This window comes from Podarcis filfolensis (assembly GCF_964270895.1).
Source record: "Podarcis filfolensis genome assembly, chromosome: 17".
Lineage (NCBI taxonomy): Eukaryota > Metazoa > Chordata > Lepidosauria > Squamata > Lacertidae > Podarcis > Podarcis filfolensis.
Window position 1 is genome coordinate 12,535,251 of NC_139621.1, and position 19,153 is coordinate 12,554,403.

General features: G+C 41.1%; 1 protein-coding gene and 1 long non-coding RNA gene across 8 annotated transcripts in view; one reads left to right on the forward strand and one right to left on the reverse strand.

Moving 5' to 3' along the window:
• LOC310753124 overlaps positions 1–19,153 on the reverse strand; it is a 163,967-nt gene that overhangs the window by 107,523 nt on the left and 37,291 nt on the right. The gene's annotated exons all lie outside the window — the stretch shown is intronic.
• Positions 1–19,153, forward strand: part of RFX3 (regulatory factor X3) — a 108,464-nt gene that overhangs the window by 86,081 nt on the left and 3,230 nt on the right. For all 7 annotated transcript variants that reach the window (XM_083593218.1, XM_083593219.1, XM_083593222.1 and 4 more), the window contains 7 exons: positions 3,108–3,229; positions 4,880–4,992; positions 5,501–5,616; positions 6,040–6,194; positions 13,831–13,928; positions 15,788–15,937; positions 17,501–17,709. In XM_083593218.1, the coding sequence (XP_083449344.1) occupies positions 3,108–3,229; positions 4,880–4,992; positions 5,501–5,616; positions 6,040–6,194; positions 13,831–13,928; positions 15,788–15,937; positions 17,501–17,709 (963 nt within the window). The remainder of the gene's footprint in view (positions 1–3,107; positions 3,230–4,879; positions 4,993–5,500; positions 5,617–6,039; positions 6,195–13,830; positions 13,929–15,787; positions 15,938–17,500; positions 17,710–19,153) is intronic.

Genomic DNA, 19,153 nt, shown 5'->3' on the forward strand with positions numbered 1-19,153 from the left:
GAGGAACTAAGAAACAGAACATGCCTAATGGAACAATTGAGTCTAGAGTGTATCGAAACTCAAGTTTCTAAAAACAGGGAATGCTTAAGACATGAGCACTTTGCAAATTCCAGTAAGAACTTAGCTGCATCTCCCACACGAGTAAATATCCTTCAAAGTTTGCACATTTCCCAATTTTGTGATGCAGCTCTCAGCTCAAAAAACATGCAGAAAAAGATTTTAAAATTAATATTTTAAGATAGAATAAGTTTAGAAATGTTGTATTTTATGAGAAAATGTTGTTGTCATTTACTGAATTTATATACCGCCCTAAACCTGAGGGTATTTCATGAGTAAATACATGCAAGTATGTATTTAAATGCACCTTTTTCCAGGCAGATTTCAATTGCTGACTTACGAATCAACACATGCAAATGTGATCTTGACTCAAAGTAGGCAAATCTGTCCATCTCTTTTTGCAGGTCAGCCCTGTTCAGCAGATTAGGCCATGGCAGTTTTATTGGGCAGTAGATATTTTCTTTTGGGAAGGTATCTCACTGGCCATTCTTAGAAAGGCAGTGCTGTAAAGAGCTGGCGTTTTTAGGCTCTGTGTTGTGGGGATATCTGATGAAACCCCAGTGCATGGATTGACTTTATATTTGAATCTACTTAAGTGCCACAGAGCAGGGAAGGAAGGAAGGAGGAGAGAAAGGTCTTCATTCTTGTGTAAGTGTTGCATTCAGTGTTGCTGCAGGTAGGAAGAAGAGTCTGAGGATTGGGGGGGTGGGCTTTTCATGAGGAAGTTGAGAAAAACAAAACCAGGATGCCTAGTGACTGAAGGAGCAGAGAAACATCAGGCCCCAGTCGGAGGTCCGAGGAAGGAAGCTGAGGCAGGGTGGAGAAAAGAGAGATCCCAGAAAGACCAGCAGAACATCCAGAGAGTGGCAGGAATGGGGAGGCAAACGTTCTTCCATGGGGTTTATGGGGAAATATCGGTGGAACCTGAAAGCTCACGGAGGCCAATGGCAGTTCAGATCGATTTGCAATGGCCACTTCAGGCAGGGCTCTAGTAACTCTGGAATAGCCATTAAGGTAAAGGTAAAGGGACCCCTGACCATTAGGTCCAGTCGTGACTGACTCTGGGATTGCGACGCTCATCTCGCTTTATTGGCTGAGGGAGCCGGCGTACAGCTTCCGGATCATGTGGCCAGCATGACTAAGCTGCTTCTGGCAAACGAGCAGCGCACGGAAACACCGTTTACCTTTCCACCTATTTATCTACTTGCACTTTGACGTTCTTTCAGACTGCTAGGTTGGCAGGAGCAGGGACTGAGCAACGGGAGCTCACCCCGTCATGGGGATTCGAACTGCCGACCTTCTGATTGGCAAGTCTTAGGCTCTGTGGTTTAACCCACAGCGCCACTCGCGTCCCTTGGAATAGCCATTAGGTGGAAGATAAAAGAAGTGCATCCTGAAACCAATGATCTGTTTGGGAGAACTTTATTTTTTATTTTTTCCTGCACTGTTGGGAGCAGCATCTTCAGTGGAAAGTGCACATGTTCTTTTGTTTCACTGGAGAAAGCAAGCACAACTAATTTAAATTTGGAGCATTTTAACTTTCTTTCTCAGCGACTCTGCAATTAGAGACCACCATAATGTGCATAGGAGACAAATTCCACATCCTTCTTTCCAGCTGTTTCTTAGAAAATTTACTCGAAGTGGCATTTTAAATCTCAGGTGCTTTACTACTCCCAACTTTTTAAATTGTTGTAGGTAGTCAAAATACCTGGAAAATAATCTGAATAAAAGTTCTTTCAGATTAGTTATATAGAGATCTCTCATTATTTAAATACTGCACTTCCTGATGTTCAGGTGCTACTTTACTGTAATAATAAATCAGTACATATTGAGAGCTAGCGTTCAGTAATTAACATCTTAATATCTACGACAACTGCAAATGATGACAAACATTCTTTTGTGCCCTACTTGTGAGAAATAGTTCTGAAATGATGATTCATTGCTAATTTAGTTTCTGTCTTCCCACAAAGATTCACATTGAGTCAACATTGTTTTATTGATCACTATGCTTTGCTCTAATGTTTTTCCTCAATGTTGCTAAATTACTAAAATTAGCTGCCTGTTTCATATGACGACCACCAGTTTTTATCTGTGTGTGCCTTTAATTTGCAAAGTTCAGAACGTTCCTAACATAGAGAAAGATTTGAGGTGGAAGGAGTGGGATAGGCATGCAAATGTACAAGATTCAGCTGACTGTGGTACTGCAAGTCGCTTTTATTCCATTATTAAAACCTTCATTGCGATATATAGTTGTAGCCCTCAGACAGTTTTGTTTTTATTTCATGGTTCCTGTTGCTGAGTTCATGTTCACGGGTTGACTTCCTTATTAGGCTAACTACATTAATCAGTAAGTCAGATGATGGAAAGCAGCAAATTGTATAGCACCATCCTTTTAAAATAAACAGCCCAATGATGTTTGTGTTAGTATCAACATGTGCAATTTGGGCGACTGCCAAAAATCTGGACTCATTCAGTACTATGTTAATTAAGTAATTGTCCATATGTGCGTAATATAGTGCAGAGTTAAGTGAATGCAAACTGTCATGGCTACACACACTTTAAGTTATGTGTGTCTTGCTTCTTCCCAGATTTAATTTCCAGGAAATCAAATGCAGTTGCTTAGGTTAAACAGGCTAAGGAAAAGCGGTACAGAAAATGAGTGGGAATTGAGAAAACTGAGATAGTCACCTTTACTTTTACTGCTAACTTTGTGTACTAAAAAAAAAAAGTGAGCCAGAAATACAAATCATCTATGCTTTTTGGGTTTTGTTTTTACTTAATACATAAACAAGTTCAGCATCCAAGTGTTTGGACTGTTACTGAAAAATTATGTAAGGTGCAGTTCTGTGGATTGATCAGAACATCAAAGTAAGGCTTTAGATAATCATAATTCTCTCCCCTCCCCCAAGCATTAATTTGAGTTTCTTGATAAATTTTTAACCAACGTCTGCCAGCTATGTCACAAGGTGTTGCTAAAATCAACTTTATAGTCTGAGAGATGGAGAAAGAAAAGGATAATTTTGTCCTTTGTTGCATGTGATATATTCTAGGTACAAGCCTATGCAGAAAGTGGATGGAGTCACAGACGGTTTCACAACAAGTGGTCAACAGACAGGCACATCTGTTGAACAAACTGTAATTGCTCAAAGTCAACATCATCAACAGTTTTTGGGTATGTAGGAAGAACATTGTACTAGTGTCCAAAGAAAAATAACTTGTATAGTTGTTAGTTAAGAATCAGAACAAAGGTTTTCTTGAAGCTGATCCAGAGTTAACTAACTGTGGAGTGCAAACATTTGTATGAGTTTAACATTATGCAAATATTAAGTTTCTAACAAGGGTATTGAGCTTAATTAAAGCTGTCATTCATTCTAGAAACAAAGAAATTCATATCCTTACCATGACTTTGCAGCCAAGTCTCAGACAAAGAATAGGTGGGACTGTTGTCTTTGCACATACATACTATTTTGACAATATATGGGATAAAATACTCCAGACTTATTTATCTGTACCCTCAACCCGTGTTGCCTGATCACACGTCTGATAGCATCTTGGAATCCCTTGCTGGGCCAGGCTAGTGTCACAATTGCTACTACATGGATATAGACTGGGAATATGTTCCAAAAACTACTATCATACATACATGAAATATACTTATTTAATATTGCTAATGTAATTGTCATTGAATTAAGACATAATTGAAGTTCACATGTAATAGTGAAACCACCTATAATTAGGTAAAATCCAGCTATAATTTTCTCATTGTTTACCCTGAAGACCTTGTATAATATGCAATAATACGTAGATATGTCTGGAAATATAACTATATAGTCAAAAGGCACTTTACTAAATTAAAAGAAGCAAAGATCAACTGGCATATTAAAATGTTTGTATTCACTGCATTGGATCCAGGTGCCTTATGTGGGCAGGCAGGAAAGCACTTACGGAAGGCAGCCCTTTTGAGTTCTCCCCATTTCCCCATGACGCTGCCACCTGCCCTTCCCCTGCCCCCTTCCAGAGGGACCCCCACCCTCCAGAGGGGCTTTTCAGGGGGCTGCGGGGGGGGGGTTGACCAGGAAGTCCCATTGAACCCACAGATCCAGTTACAGATAGGTAGCCGTGTTGGTCTGCCATAGTCAAAACAAAAAAAAAAATTTCTTTCCAGTAGCACCTTAAAGACCAACTAAGTTAGTTCTTGGTATGAGCTTTCGTGTGCATGCACACTTCGTCAGATACACTGAAACAGAAGTTGCCAGATCCTTCTATATAGTGAGAAGGTGGGGAGGGGTATTACTCAGAAGGGTGGTGGGAATGGGTGGTTGGCAGATAGCTGAGATGAGCCTGTTGACGGCTCTTAACGACTGCAATCGGTCTTACAGGAAAAAGCAAGGGGTGAGAAGGTGAAAAATTCAGGCCTCTTGTCTATTCACAATTTTAACTAGGTTTTCAGACAGGTAAGTTACGCACCACTTGATCTTAGTATGATTACAGCTGGTTTAAACATTCAAAGAAGTAAGCTTCTCATTCAGTCAGAAATCCTAGAATTTGTGTAAGTATTTCTTAATTCCTATGGATCGAGCACATACAATTTAGCAGATCTGGCTCCCTTCGCTTAAGAATTTTAATTTAGAAGAATAAAATTTTGATTCCTTTTTAATTGCAACCTATTAAACATGAAAACCTTACACCTTCTCAATTTTTAGTCCAACACTTTGTGACCTTTCTGATATTTATTTCTTTGTATCATTAAATGTTTCCCTAATTAAAGTGGGATTGACACACGCTACAATATTTTTCTTTCATTGTGTTGCCATGGAAACAGATGCATCTCGAGCACTTCCAGAGTTCGGAGAAGTTGAAATCTCTTCTCTGCCAGATGGTACTACTTTTGAGGATATTAAGTCATTGCAGAGTCTCTATCGAGAGCACTGTGAGGTAAGAAAGAAGGATTTGACAATGGCTTCCTCTCATGCAGTCAAGGGTTCATGATGTGATGATACACAGGAATACATCAGATACAGGAGGCTCTCCATTGCCTGCAAAGCAGAATATTGTGAAGAGAATTAACATTATGCTTGCTAAATTTGTGTGTGTTTGGAAAACATGGTTGTGGGCCAAAATACAGAGCCTTTCTGTAGGCTTGCTTTCACCCACCCAGGACAGTTGAGAGTAGATCAGCAATATGCCAATGCCAAATGTGTCCGTCGTTGGTTTGCTGTTGTGTTAAAATTTTAGTTATGAATATGATATTAACTAAATTCAAAATACACAATCCTGGTCAATTGATACGTCCTTTGATACATCCTAAGCATGTTTACTCAGAAAGAAGTCCCGCCGAATTCAATAGATCATGCTCCCTTAAGTATTCAGGACTGCAGACAGACTGCTCAATATATTTCATGCATTCTGTTAAAGAATACCGGTATCTGTGTTGTATTTTTAGGCAATATTGGATGTTGTAGTGAACCTTCAGTTTAGCCTAATAGAAAAATTATGGCAGACTTTCTGGCGCTATTCTCCCTCAACAACAACCGATGGCACTACCATTACTGAACCAAGGTTGGTAATCTTTTATTCAAAGTTTGTGAATAGTTTTAGTGCTGTTTTCAAATAAAATAGAAATCTAAAATTTACATACTAAATAGGAATGCTATCTCTGCAGTTCGTTACTAGATTAAATTGCCGTGTTATGATAACTGCAGTTTATATTTGTACGTATACCATTTTATTTTATGGGAAGAGGCCCAGTTATTTTCTCATGAAATAATATCCAAGACCATTCTTATCACTGCTGCTCTTTGACTAAAGCCCTGGAGGCCATGTACCAGCCATTATTACAACACTAAGTGCCTCAGGGCAGTTGGATGCGTTTCAGACATTCCTAATGTTTATTTTTAAAAACTTTGAATTCCATTGTTCTTCTTTTTTATCTTCATGTAAATGCATTTTCATTTATTCATTTGATACATTTGTTCACACCAGCAATCTGAGTGAAATAGAAAGTCGACTTCCGAAAGCAAAGCTGATTACTCTGTGCAAAAATGAGTCAATTCTGAAATGGATGTGTAACTGTGACCATGTGATGTACCAGACTTTGGTGGAGATTCTCATTCCTGACGTCCTTAGACCTATTCCTAGTAAGTTGAATATAGATGACGTCTTGTAAGGATTTCTTTTTCTTCTGGTGATCTTGTGACTTCAGTGCCTCCCAAGGAAACCTGTAGGAGTGACTTTAAAGACTTCAGAAGTAGCGTGGGTGTGCTCACTTTATTTACATGTTATAAAGGTATACCTTAAAATAATAAATACTGCTTAAAATATAACTCTGTGGTTTTGAAAAAGTAGCTTTCAACATGCTTGTGGTTTATATTTATCTGTTTTTGGCTGCCCTGGCAATGCACGCTTTGTCATAACGAAAATCCCCTCATTCCTTTGAGCAATTCCTCTAGTCCGCATGATAACATTAAAACGTTGAAGGCTTGAGTACGTAGTTCTGTTCAAATGACACACTAAACTGTAGCTTAAATGCGATGGGAATAAGCCACAATGAGCTCTGGGCTTGGGTGCCCAATCCTCTTGCTTTGTGGCCATGGAATTCAGAAGCTTTTGTTTCTTCTTTAGAGTAATTGTAGCTTTCCCTGTCATCCCAACCTGTTGTCAGTTGAAAATAGCAAACTTCAAACCATTTGTTCTTAAACGGGTCTGGTTTAACAAGCCACAGTTTAGAGTTTGGATGACATGCTAAATGGAGGTTAGTTGAAATTGGAAATAAAGGCTCCCAAACTCCCCCTCAAAGACACACCAAAGAAGCAGGAGAGAGAGAGTGCTAGCACAAGGTCCGTTGCCCCTCATTCTCATCAGGAACTATGATCTATGCATGATGTCCAGATACGGTCTGTGTCTATGTCAACTTTTGTTTTACACTGAATTCAGCAAGGTGAAGACCAAGCACATAGTGGCACTTGTGCAGTTCTGTAACATGTCAGGGTAATATGTAATCAGAACTGAAAAGTAGCTTTTCAGTGGCCTGGTTTTACTGACATATAACCTGATTGCACATTTGTCTCTCTGTATGGTTGGATCAGAGTTTGCCCTGGTACCTATAGAGGAATACCGTGCTAAACATGTTAGTTGAGCATTTGAATCCACTTGAACATATTACTTATAAAAGATTTACCGGAATTAGTTGGTTGCAAATCTTATTAGTTAACTGTATCATAAGAAATGTGAGACTAACATTTTATTTTTCTCATTCATTTCTCTAGTCACTCAGTCTTTTATTTTAAGAAGCCAGGAGTGTCTCACAGGGTAGACTCACCATCTAATTGTAAATATTACACTTCAGCTAGACAGCCATTATCAAATAGTTATACTTATGAAAATTTCCCTTTTAGACATAGAATTATTCAGATTGTTGCAGTGTAGTTTGTTCTTGTTTGGTATAGAAAGTGATTTACTTTGGGTTCTAGCAAAGCTGATTTCCATTATAAAACATTATATGTGTTCTGGGCACTGTGATAAATACTTAGGAATTTATTTCCCATTAACAATAAAGGTTAACGGTTTCTGCGGGGGAGGAAATCCATATAACTGCACAAGCATTGTGTTCTTTCTGTGAACAATTATTTTGTAGTTCAGTTAGATGCACTCATGCCTCCAAGAGACCAGGAGCGAACAAAACTATTTTCTCTTGAAGGGATTATAAAAGCTACTGAGTTGTTATAGTTGTTACAAAATGTTCAGAAAAAATTCATATCCAATTTTGCAAGAACATGCTACTGCCCTTCACCTGCAAACAAGACAGAAGGAACCTTACTATTTATATCACTTGTGGCGCAAACCTGAGTGTTCTTATAAAACACAGTCTAAATGTCAATAATGCCTTCTACATTTTTCTGAAATTCAGAGAGTTGATATATGCAGATGTGTGACAATTGCTTAGCTTTTGAAACATGCAGTGAAAGCAACAGGCATGAAAGGATTTTGTTTGAAATTTGTGTAGTAGCATGGGTTGTGAAACGGAGACTCTTCTGGGTGACAATTCGACACCCTCAGAACCGTTCTTGAACAAGACAAAGCCAACCACGTTTAATTCAGATAGCTACCAACAACTCCTCACTGGGGGCGGCGGGGGGGGGGTGCGTCAATGCTCCTTGGGTATCCTCTCACTGCTTATAGGTGGTTTGCCAACCTTCTGCTTGTTTCCTTTGTAAAATACAAAGCCATTTTCAGTAGTAGGCAGGAATGGCAAAGGAGAACAGAGATTGATCCAAGAAAACAATTTCTGGGATATTTGAAAGTTGCATTTTATCTACCGTATTTTTCACTCTATAAGATGCACTTCTCCCTCCTAAAAAGTAAGGGGAAATGTGTGTGCATCTTATGGAGCGAATGAAGGCTACGCAGCTATCCCAGAAGCCAGAACAGCAAGAGGGATCGCTGCACAGTGAAAGCAGCGATCCCTCTTTTGGTTCTGACTTCTGGGATAGCCCTGCGAAGCCTCTTGAGGGCAACAGGAGGAACGCTCCCCCTGCCCTGAAGAGGCTTGGCCAGAAGCTAGAACAGCAAGAGGGATCACTGCTTTCGCTGCGCAGCGATCCCTCTTGCTGTTTTGACTTCGCTTCGCTGGAGAGGCGCTGCACAGCTTTCCCTCTCTGCGCAGTGCCTCTCCAGCAAAGCGAGAGGAGAAACAGAGCCCCTTCCATTTCTCCTCCCGGTTTGCTGGAGAGGCGCTGCACAGAGAGAGAGAATATTTTTTTTCTTGTTCTCCACTAAAGCTAGGCGCGTCTTATGGTCGGGTGCGTCTTATAGAGTGAAAAATACAGTGCTGATTTGCTTTCCTCTCGAATTATGAAATAGTAGTTTGAGTTACTGTCTTAAAGATCAAAGAATCATAGTTACCTCAATCAATATTGCAGAAAAAGCCCCCCCCCCCCCAATTTATAAGCAAGATGGATGTGTAATGAGATCAACATTGTCAGGCAAGACTCCATCCTTGAAGGCAAATTTCTTTTTCAAAATATTGGACTGTCATACCTATTTCTTACATCAGAGGGGTCAAATGTAAGGTTGGGAAGCACTGAGAGACCCTTGAAGTGTGCCTTGGACCACATTGGGGATTCCTGCCACATTATATAAGCCACTGAACTGTCTTCAAGGGTTGGTGCCCTTGTAGGGCAATGGGCTGGTTTGCAAATTGGTGCCCTTGTAGGGCAATGGGCTGGTTTGCAAATGGCAGCAGCCTTTCTTCCTCCTCTAATTGAGTGGTAACAGTGCCAACAGGGGGCGTGGTGGGGGGTGCAGTGCTTTGGCATGGAGCAGAGCGGAGCCCTGGCCATTTGCCAGATGGGGCCCCCTTGTGAAAGTGCATGGAGTAGATGGGGAAAGTCAGGCCAAGTTGCCAAGTGGTGGGTGGAGGAGGGCAGTTGGTTGCATGTGGGCAGGGAGCTTAGACGGCAGGGCCTGAAACCATTTTTCAGATGTTAGTGTCCAACTGAGATGGAATTTATGACCCTTTGGTGCTGAACTCAAGTGCAGTTGACTTCTGTGGAAAGAGTACGAATGTGGCCTTTGGGTATTTGCCAGGTGGAGAGTTTGGTCCTACAGTCTATTTGAGTTTCACACTCTTGCATTTGGTCCTTTCAGGAAACTGAAGTCTTGTTAACTGAACCAAAGCTGCCATGATGGAGCATGTTTTTAAAAAAATATGTTGTTTTATTGTTGCTCTACTTCTAAACCATCTCAAAGCGAAGTGACGGCTATTAAATGTTTTAAGTAAATGAGTTTCTGATAGAAAATACTAGATTAGATTCAAAAGTACAGCATAGAAAAATGGAGAATTGTTCAGTATTGAGAGCACAGGATAGAGTGGTCCAAAAATCACTGCCTTTTGACCCTATACTGGTTTTACCCTCAATATGGTTGCCACATTTGATTCACAATAAATTCACATATGTAACTGAACCTTGCAAATGCGACAAAATATTGTCGAAAGCCATCACAAACCTCTTAGTCAATTTCCTAGGCCCCAAATACTGCTCTTTGAACACCAGAGAAGTAAATTTGTCGCCCCGTTAACATTTTTGAACTTTTTGTTGGTTCTAGCCTTAAGTCCTATTTCTGCATTCCAAAGAAAGCGTGAGAGCTTAAGCTAGAGGGAGGGCAGAGGCACATTGGGAAGGGGGCTTGCAAGCTTGTCCAGCTGAAGGTGCTTCAAAGCCCTGCTCAGACTCCCCCCTCAACGAGAGATGGCTGGTGCCAAAGGAGGCCTCCCTCTGTAGTTCTGTAGATCTTCCTCTCCTACATTTCTGACCAATTGTCCGTTACCATTACAGGAAAATCTGTCAGTGTTCCTGGCTATATATTTTTTTGAAGAATACATGGCTAAAAACATTAGGGTGTTAGAATGATTAAAAACAACAACAACCCCAAACCCCTCTAAATACCGGTACATCAAAACCTAAATCCTGCAAGAGAGGTGGTTGGACTGTTAGACAACAATGGTGTGTAAGAAGGATAGTGAAATTGCACAGAAATGAAGTCAACTCTTTTGGAGAAGAGGTTGGCCCGATAACCATGTCTGAGCAGGTTTTGGGAGAGCACCAGGGCACTAGTTTTCTCATGCAAAAGGGGGGGGCACAGGCCCAAGCCCCCCAGCACCCTCCTGTTCCTGCATTGAGAGCCTGCCATAAGTTAGAAGGCAAAGGTCAGCAGCAACAAATCTCCTCTTCTAGAGTCTCCCTGTGCAGTTTTTGACCCTGATTGTGCAGGGTTCTGTAGTCACCCCAGATAAACACTGCGTCCTGCAGAATATCTTTCTTTCTAATACTTAGCTTCATAAAAGCTTAAAAGAAAACAGACCGTTTTTCATATAGTTGTTACCAAAATAAACTTTTATTGTAAAGATTGGGTACAAATCTAGAGGAATTATGAAATTCAAATTGGAACTCCTTCTGAAATCTTCAGAAACCTGGAAATTCAGTTTGTGCTTTTTGTATAGTTTATGTTTGGTAGTTGGGGGGGGGGACTTCTTTGTGAGTGCTAAAATCTTGATACAAATATTTTCTTGCTTTTTTGGTGTCATATGTTAGTACCACTGTGCAGGTACAATTTGAAATCACGTTAGAGATATTTTGTTCAGTACTCATATATGTGTGGGGCTTAAATAATCCTCAGCTACCTAACATTACCTGTGTGTTTGCTTATCTTTCTTTCACATAGACAAACACACATCTAAAAACTATTTATTCCCCTGCAGCTATTGGGGATAGTAATGTCTGCAGATTGTAATTTTGGTTGATTTATTTAAATATTTATATCCTGCTTTTCATCCCCAACACACACACTCCAATTTAAAACATTAGAAAAGAACTGAAGAGCAATGGAAGCATGATTCCCTTGTATAAGTCTGATATCTCTGTAGAAAGAAATGTGCTGTGTGTTTTAACAGACTGATTATTACATAGGTAGGTGTTATGGAGCTGTTCAAGCCTCATTTGTAATTGAACTTCAATATGATTCATGCTATTTTAAAAGAGCACAGAGCTTTTTATGGATAACTGCTATGACCGGTTTTAGTACTAGTAATTAATATTTAGCTAGTGTTTCACATTTATTTAGCACCGTGCGCTGAGGTGTTGAGGTGTGCAATTGACAGGATGCTGCCCTTGGTCATCTACATGAGCCAGAACCTCATGCATCTTCAGAGGTGCTGTGTGTGCCTGCTCTTTTGCTCAAATGGCTCTTGTGACTTATGGCGTGTTTATGAGAGCCCCCTCCCCACAGTCTTGGAGGGGGGCATGTGAGAAGAAGGATGGAGAAGCCTGCCCTTTCCATTTTAGTCCTAGAAAGTTACACAAGTCAGACATGCAAGAAAATAGTGTTCCTGCTCTCTGTGCTAGTTAGTGAGCCATGTTGTCCTACAAGATTCCCACCTCAGATTCATTTTTTTCACAGTCACCATTCAATGGCCCATTTCTCATTCAGCTTTTTGCTGCGGGAAGAGAGCTTAGTGTTTTTTCTCAAGCTTTCTTTTTGTGCTTCTACATACACCTGCAGCAGACTGATCCATCCGCGTTATGCGTGAATGGTGTCATTTGAGCGCATCAGCAATGGCTCTTATACAGGAACATTTGGAAAAGGGGGGATGATCTGCTTACCTTATTCTTTTGACATTGCTTCTTTCAAATGTTAAAACAGTAGTTTTACTAACTCCCATATCAATGAAAGCAAATAAGATACAGGGAAAGTCAAATTTTAATTACAAAGTTCCTATCTCTTTATCCCAGTGCTAGATGTCTCAGCATATATCCTTGTTACACTACTATTCTTAAGCCAGAAACCTACTGAAAATTTTATAAACTTCCCCTCTCTTTAATTAAGACAGTGTGCATTCTTAATTAGGCCATGACAAACAGCAAGGCAGATTCTAATGCCATTCCATGATGGGAGTTGACTCCCATTTCCATCGGTTGGGTGCATGGTTATAATTTTATAGGCAAACTGCATACTTTATGCTTTTGACTAGTTCTAGTTTATAAATGTGTCATTAGTTAAAAGTGTCTGAATTGAAATAATGAAATATGTCCCCTTGTAGGTACATAAAGAGACTCCCTGAATTGTGGTGAGACAGAAAGTGTGTGTGTGTGTGTGTTCCATAGATATTTAAAGAGTCACTGAATAGGTAGGGTTAGTTTGTGTGTGCTCACTTTAAAAACAGAGTTTTTTAATGTGTTTTAAAGCATCAATAAACTCTAAGAAAAGCAGAGACTTTCAGTGAGGTTGACCGACATTCAAGCGACACCCAAAAATCTAACAACTGCCTGAGAATGTTAGGAGCGCTTGGTTTAAAAGAGTCACAATAAAAATTCAGATTAGAATGCATAACACAGATCTGTATTGAAACAATCAGTAGAAATACTACATAAAAATCAGATCGCATAATTGTGTCAGTACCAATCTAAAAGGTCGTACTTTCCCACTCCCAGAGTGAATATCAATATTTCAGAGAAGAGTCACTGGCCTGGATCACATGTAACACTCAGCCATGATTTAGCACTGTGTGGATGAGCCATCAGGAGCTTAAGCCAAACACCAAACTCACACATTGTCCTCCTCTCAGCAGCAGGGTGACTTCTGCCAAGTTGATTCCTTTCAAAGAATCTCAGTTTAGATTTACGTACAAACTGGGGATCATAGTTTATGATAAAAGAATGCTTAGTTTCTAAACAGGACAACTTCAAATCACAAGTTACTGTTAGGTGCAAACCCAGCATTGCCATGTTGCACTGTAACTGCACAGCAGCAGCAAGATCTAGGCCTTTATCTGACAATGTACTTACAGTCTAGAGTGGATCTTGCAATGCTTGTTCTCTCCTACCTGCTGTGCAGTTAGGCAGTGATCTGTCGCTTCCCCTTCTTTAGGCCTAGTCTTTAGTGCAAGAGTGAACCTGTGAGAGTGAGCTGTACTGGTGCTGACTCCCATGGCGGAGTGTTCCTCCCCCAAAATGGTGCTTTCTTCCCATCTGAAGTGGCACAGTCAAGATAGAGGTTTACTGCCTCGGTGAGAACTGGAACCACGAACATTAGATAGTCATTGTTCGATGGCTGCAGTACTACCTTTAATTCTATGTGGGATTTATACTAATTGTTCCTATCATGGTTATCATTTGCTCCCTCGCTGTTCTCTGTAGTTGTAATAGTCAAGGACATTGATCTTTAAATACCTACGTGCCTTGACTTTTTTTCATTTGTTTTGTATTCTTTTATGCATAGGTGCCTTGACCCAAGCCATTCGCAATTTTGCAAAAAGCCTTGAAGGTTGGCTTTCCAATGCCATGAACAATATTCCACAGAGAATGATTCAAACCAAGGTAAATGCCTTCTAAACAATTTGGAACAAAAATGACATTGCAAAGACACGAATAAAACATAATTGTTAAGAGTCAATGCCAGAAGCATCTCTTTAAAGAAGACCATGCAAAATTTAGCCTTCATTTAATTGCATTATTATTATTATTATTATTATTATTATTATTATTATTAGTGGGCCCCCCCCACGTGTGATCAACTTGCACATGGCCACATATATGCATGGTGCCGGGAAATAAATAAATAATTTGATTCAAACCTGGCAATGGCAGCAGAGAGCTGGAGAGTCCTTTTGGCTCGCAAGGAGACCCTTCCTGGAGCCTGAAGAGGATGTCAGGAAGGGTGGAGGAAGAGACCAGAGGCTCAGCGGGGTTTTGTTTTGGCTGCTCAGCCTCACTGCTTAACAGCTGGTGTGCAGAGGAGCCCAGCAGCTGCCGCCCCTGCTTTCCCTCTTGTCCTTCAGCCTCCTGCTGGCCCCAGAGCTTCAACTCTCATTGTGGATGTTTCTAAATACAGTGGTACCTCGGGTTAAGTACTTAATTCGTTCCGGAGGTCCGTTCTTAACCTGAAAGTGTTCTTAACCTGAAGCACCACTTTAGCTAATGCGGCCTCCTGCTGCCGCCACGCTGCCGGAGCCCGATTTCTGTTCTTATCCTGAAGCAAAGTTCTTAACCTGAAGCACTATTTCTGGGTTAGCGGAGTGTGTAACCTAAAGCGTATGTAACCTGAGGTACCACTGTACAGTATTTTTGGTATGGATTGAAGAGAGAGCGACAGAGAGGGTGTTTAAAAGGTGCTCCCCACTTTACGCATTTCACTTATACGCACGGGTGCCCAGAACATAACCCCCATGTAGGGGGGGCACCTGTATATATTGATTTATACCCTGCCTTTTTCCCTGACAGGGACTCAAGGCAGCTTCATTATTACTGACAACATACATAGTTTTTTACAGATGTCAAAAACCAGGCGCTTTAAATGACACGGTGTTGAACACTTTATTTGCTTGTGTACTTCTTCATTGTATGCTGAAGGTCCAAGAGAGGGTCTTATGTACTTGTCAGAGAATGGGAGACGATTATATGAATTCTAGTAGAACTATCTCTCCCGGGTCTCTCCAGTTTCCATCTCCTATGCAGAACTCTTGCCTTGCCTTTACCTGCTTCTCTGCCTTATCCCGTGAGCAGGGCAGGGAAAACATTTTGCGATGTGTGGCTGTATTATTCTTGCACTGCTGTATCCCACAAGCAGGAATCTGCCACATTCTCATTAGCTTACTTTCTAAGAAAAGGTTGATAGACAGGAGTGAACATGGTCTATCTCAGTGAAGATAAGTGAAAATGAAGATGAGTGAAAATAATAATAATAATAATAATAATAATAATAATAATAATAATAATAATACTTTATTATTTATACCCCGCCCATCTGGTTGAGTTTTCCCAGCCACTCTGGGCAGCTCCCAATCAAGTGTTAAAAACAGTACAGCGTTAAATATTAAAAACTTCCCTGAACAGGGCTGCCTTCAGATGTCTTTTAAAGATAGGATAGCTGCTTATTTCCTTCACATCTGAAGGGAGGGCGTTCCACAGGGTGGGTGCCACTACCGAGAAGGCCCTCTGCCTGGTTCCCTGTAACCTCACTTCTCGCAATGAGGGAACCGCCAGAAGGCCCTCAGCGCTGGATCTCAGTGTCCAGGCTGAATGATGGGTGTGGAGACGCTCCTTCAGATATACTGGACCGAGGCCGTTTAGGGCTTTAAAGGTCAGCACCAACACTTTGAATTGTGCTCAGAAATGTCCTGGTCTGTCTCATCTCTGTGCGTTTGTGTGCGTGAGGCTCTAGTCTTCCTTCTCCTTAGGTTGCCGCTGTAAGTGCCTTTGCTCAGACTCTGCGAAGATACACATCTCTGAATCATCTGGCTCAGGCAGCACGGGCTGTACTGCAGAACACGTCTCAAATCAACCAGATGCTCAATGACCTCAACCGTGTAGATTTTGCCAATGTCCAGGTAGGCAGAAAGTTTGCAGGAAGCATATATGACTGCTCTTGGTTCCCCTCCTCTTGTATCTGAGTTTGCAGCGCCAGTTTCATCTACAAAAATGGCTACAGAAATGTTTCATTTCTATAGAAAAGGTATACATAACTGAAACATGTCAGCTTATAGCTCAGCCTCCTTGCAAATAAATAATTGTGAAACATTTCTTCAGCTTGGAATCTTTCAGGTGTTCCAATCTCGTACTTTTAGAAAACATATGGATCGTTGACAAAGTACTGGGGTGTCTCCCAGTATCAGTATCAGTATCAGTATCCGTGCATCTGCGGTCTATAGACGAGCATCCTCTAAGCCAAGGTCATAAGAAAATGTTTAGTAGAGCATTTGAAATGATAAAATAAGTTACTTAAAACAACCTATACACATGAGATGAGAATCAAGAACAAAAATTAAATGCCCATTTCCACCCCTTCTCTCTCCAGCTGTATCACCCCCAAATCTATCCCTTTCTCACTGGATCTTACATTAGACCTGCCACCACACAGTGATCAAACTTGTGGGGTCATTTTTTTAGTCCTGAGATCAACCCACCAGAGCCCAGTGCAAATGACAAAAAAAATAATTAAAGAATGTTAATCCAAAGAATTGGCTTTGATTGAGACTTACAATCCTTCCATTAACATAAAGACAAGTTAGAAAGTCCATTCAGAAAGGAAGAGCACAAGCACTGCAACCAAGGGACTGTGCCTGTATTGGTGGAGGGAGATCTAAAGTACGACATTGCTTTTGTCTAGTGTCCCTTTTCTTCCTTGCTGGTAGTTTTAGGAGGCAGAAAGACTGTGCTATAGGACTGTGCTATCTGTTTTGTCCAGGAAGAAGCTGGAGATCATGTAGCTTTTTTGTACCTATTTCTTGACTTCAAAAATGCTACCCTATAGTAAGAGTTGGAAGAAAAAAGCAGACCTTGGACAAAAAAGGGTGCAAAATGTCACTTCTTAAAATGCAGCCCTTACTTCACTTGCAAGCTCAATGTTGGGTCTCCTTCCTTTGATGCCATCCCTTCTTGAAGCATCATCAGCATTACGAGGGTTGAGGTGCAGGTGAGCAGCTCCTTAGCCTCTGCCTCACTTCCTCCACTGGCTGCCGCAGCATAGCTGCACATCCACCCTTGGTTCCCATCCTCTTCTCTCTAGCTTCACGGCAGTGATGCTGTTGCTGCTGTTGCTGTTTATCACCTCTGTCTCCTCGCCTGCTTGTGAGGTTGTGTGGTTTGCTGTTTGCAGACACAGCCAGAGCTGTGTCTATGTGCTTGAAGCTGGAAATGGAGAGCAAGTGTGATGGCAGCAGTAGCAGCGCTCTCTTCCGGACTCCCTTTGTTCTGGTGCAGCGCAAGCTGAGAACCTTCCCTGAGAGATGAACAGCCCTGACAAATCAGCAGCTCTGAGCCTGCTGCCAACCCTGCAGATTAAAAAACCCAAACCTGCTGTCCCTTGATGTGCTCATGGGCTGCTTGTCTTCTCTGCCATCTCTAAGTTCCCATAACTGGATTCTTCTTGTGCCTTTTTTGTACTGGGACAGGAGCAGGCTTCCTGGGTGTGCCAGTGTGATGACAACATGGTGCAGAGGTTGGAAACAGATTTCAAGATGACTCTTCAGCAGCAGAGCACTCTGGAGCAGTGGGCGGCCTGGCTTGACAACGTCATGATGCAAGCACTGAAACCGTACGAAGGAAGGCCGAGTTTTCCTAAAGCAGCGCGGCAGTTTCTCTTAAAGTGGTCTTTCTACAGGTCAGTGCCTTAGGAGACTCTGAACAATTGGTGCTCGGTCACAAGCACACAGTCTCTTACCTTGCTAACAACACAAGTAAACTTTGTGGCATTTACCATATATGCCGCCACCACCTAAAAAATAACGTTTGCGGGCGCTTACCACCTAAAAGTTTTTTCAGAGGTGGAGGAGAGTAACAAGAGAGAAACATGAGCAAGTGCAGTTACATATACTTAGGTTTTGTTGAGTTTGGGAATTATAACTTTGAAGTATTATTAACTTTTATACCTTCCTTCCTTGGAGCTATCTGATGTCTTTGTGGGTCCCCAAAATGAGTCAGTCATTGCTGAGATAATTATTAACCTCATACTTAAGATCAGAACTCGATTTTTGATACAGGTAATGTGATCCTTGTGGTTAATGAATAGGTATTGTCAATCTAGCTCTACCGTTTGTGGCAGCCAGTGTAGGGTGACTTTTCTGCGGGGTGATTTTTCCAGGCTGGGCCTTCCTGTTGACTACGCTGGCTGTAGGTTGCTTCCGTTAAAAAGGCTGCATATATTAGGCACGGGACTCTATTCTGAGTTGTAATACATGGGGCTTCTAAGCACAGCACTAACCAAAGCCATGGCTATATATTTGCTGCATCATTTCACCCATATGCCTACGATAAGTGATATTGACCCACACAATGGAAGGTACGCTACAGGAAAATTCTGGCTTTGTACACAAGCAGTAGAAGACCTCTGTCATTATGTACTATATTGCCCTCTGTATCCTGAACAGAGAGTTAAGTATATTCTGGAATTAAAGTGTGAGATGCCTGATGTGGACAACTGAGTGAAAATCGCGTAGTTATTGTCTGGCACGGAGAAGTTTGTGACCGACAACGTTGCAAGATTTGCAGTTGCAGCCCAGAAACAGAAGAATGTTCATTAAAGATATTATGGTGGACTGTAAAGTTTGATTGGCAATGTAATATAGAAACTGATTCGTGTTGGTCTGTATTTTAATATATATCTGTATACATTGGTTAACTCTGCTTTTTAACGGTGTATTTCTGCACATTCTATATAGTATGTATAGGATGTACAATTCTTTCTGCTGGTGCTTGAAATGACCATGATGGTCATAACAACAAAAATTGAATTTGACCAAGAAAATTGATGTAACATACTGTAAATTGTAGTTTATCATTATGCGAATAAGCCTCGTGTTCACACCTTGCCCTTCTCTCTTCCACTCCAGCACAGATAAAACGAGGAAACCTGAACCATCTGTTTCCTAGCTGCAGTTTATTATAATGCCCAAAAAGGACAGACTCTTTTTAGCTCAAAAGGTGGTTTATTAAAACACACTGGGATCAAAGAATGGTTTGTTGTAGTTTAAGTTAACCAGAGTTCCCAGTTTGGGTGTAACAAGAAACTTTGGTTAGCTTAAATCAGGAAGCAAAAACTTCAGATC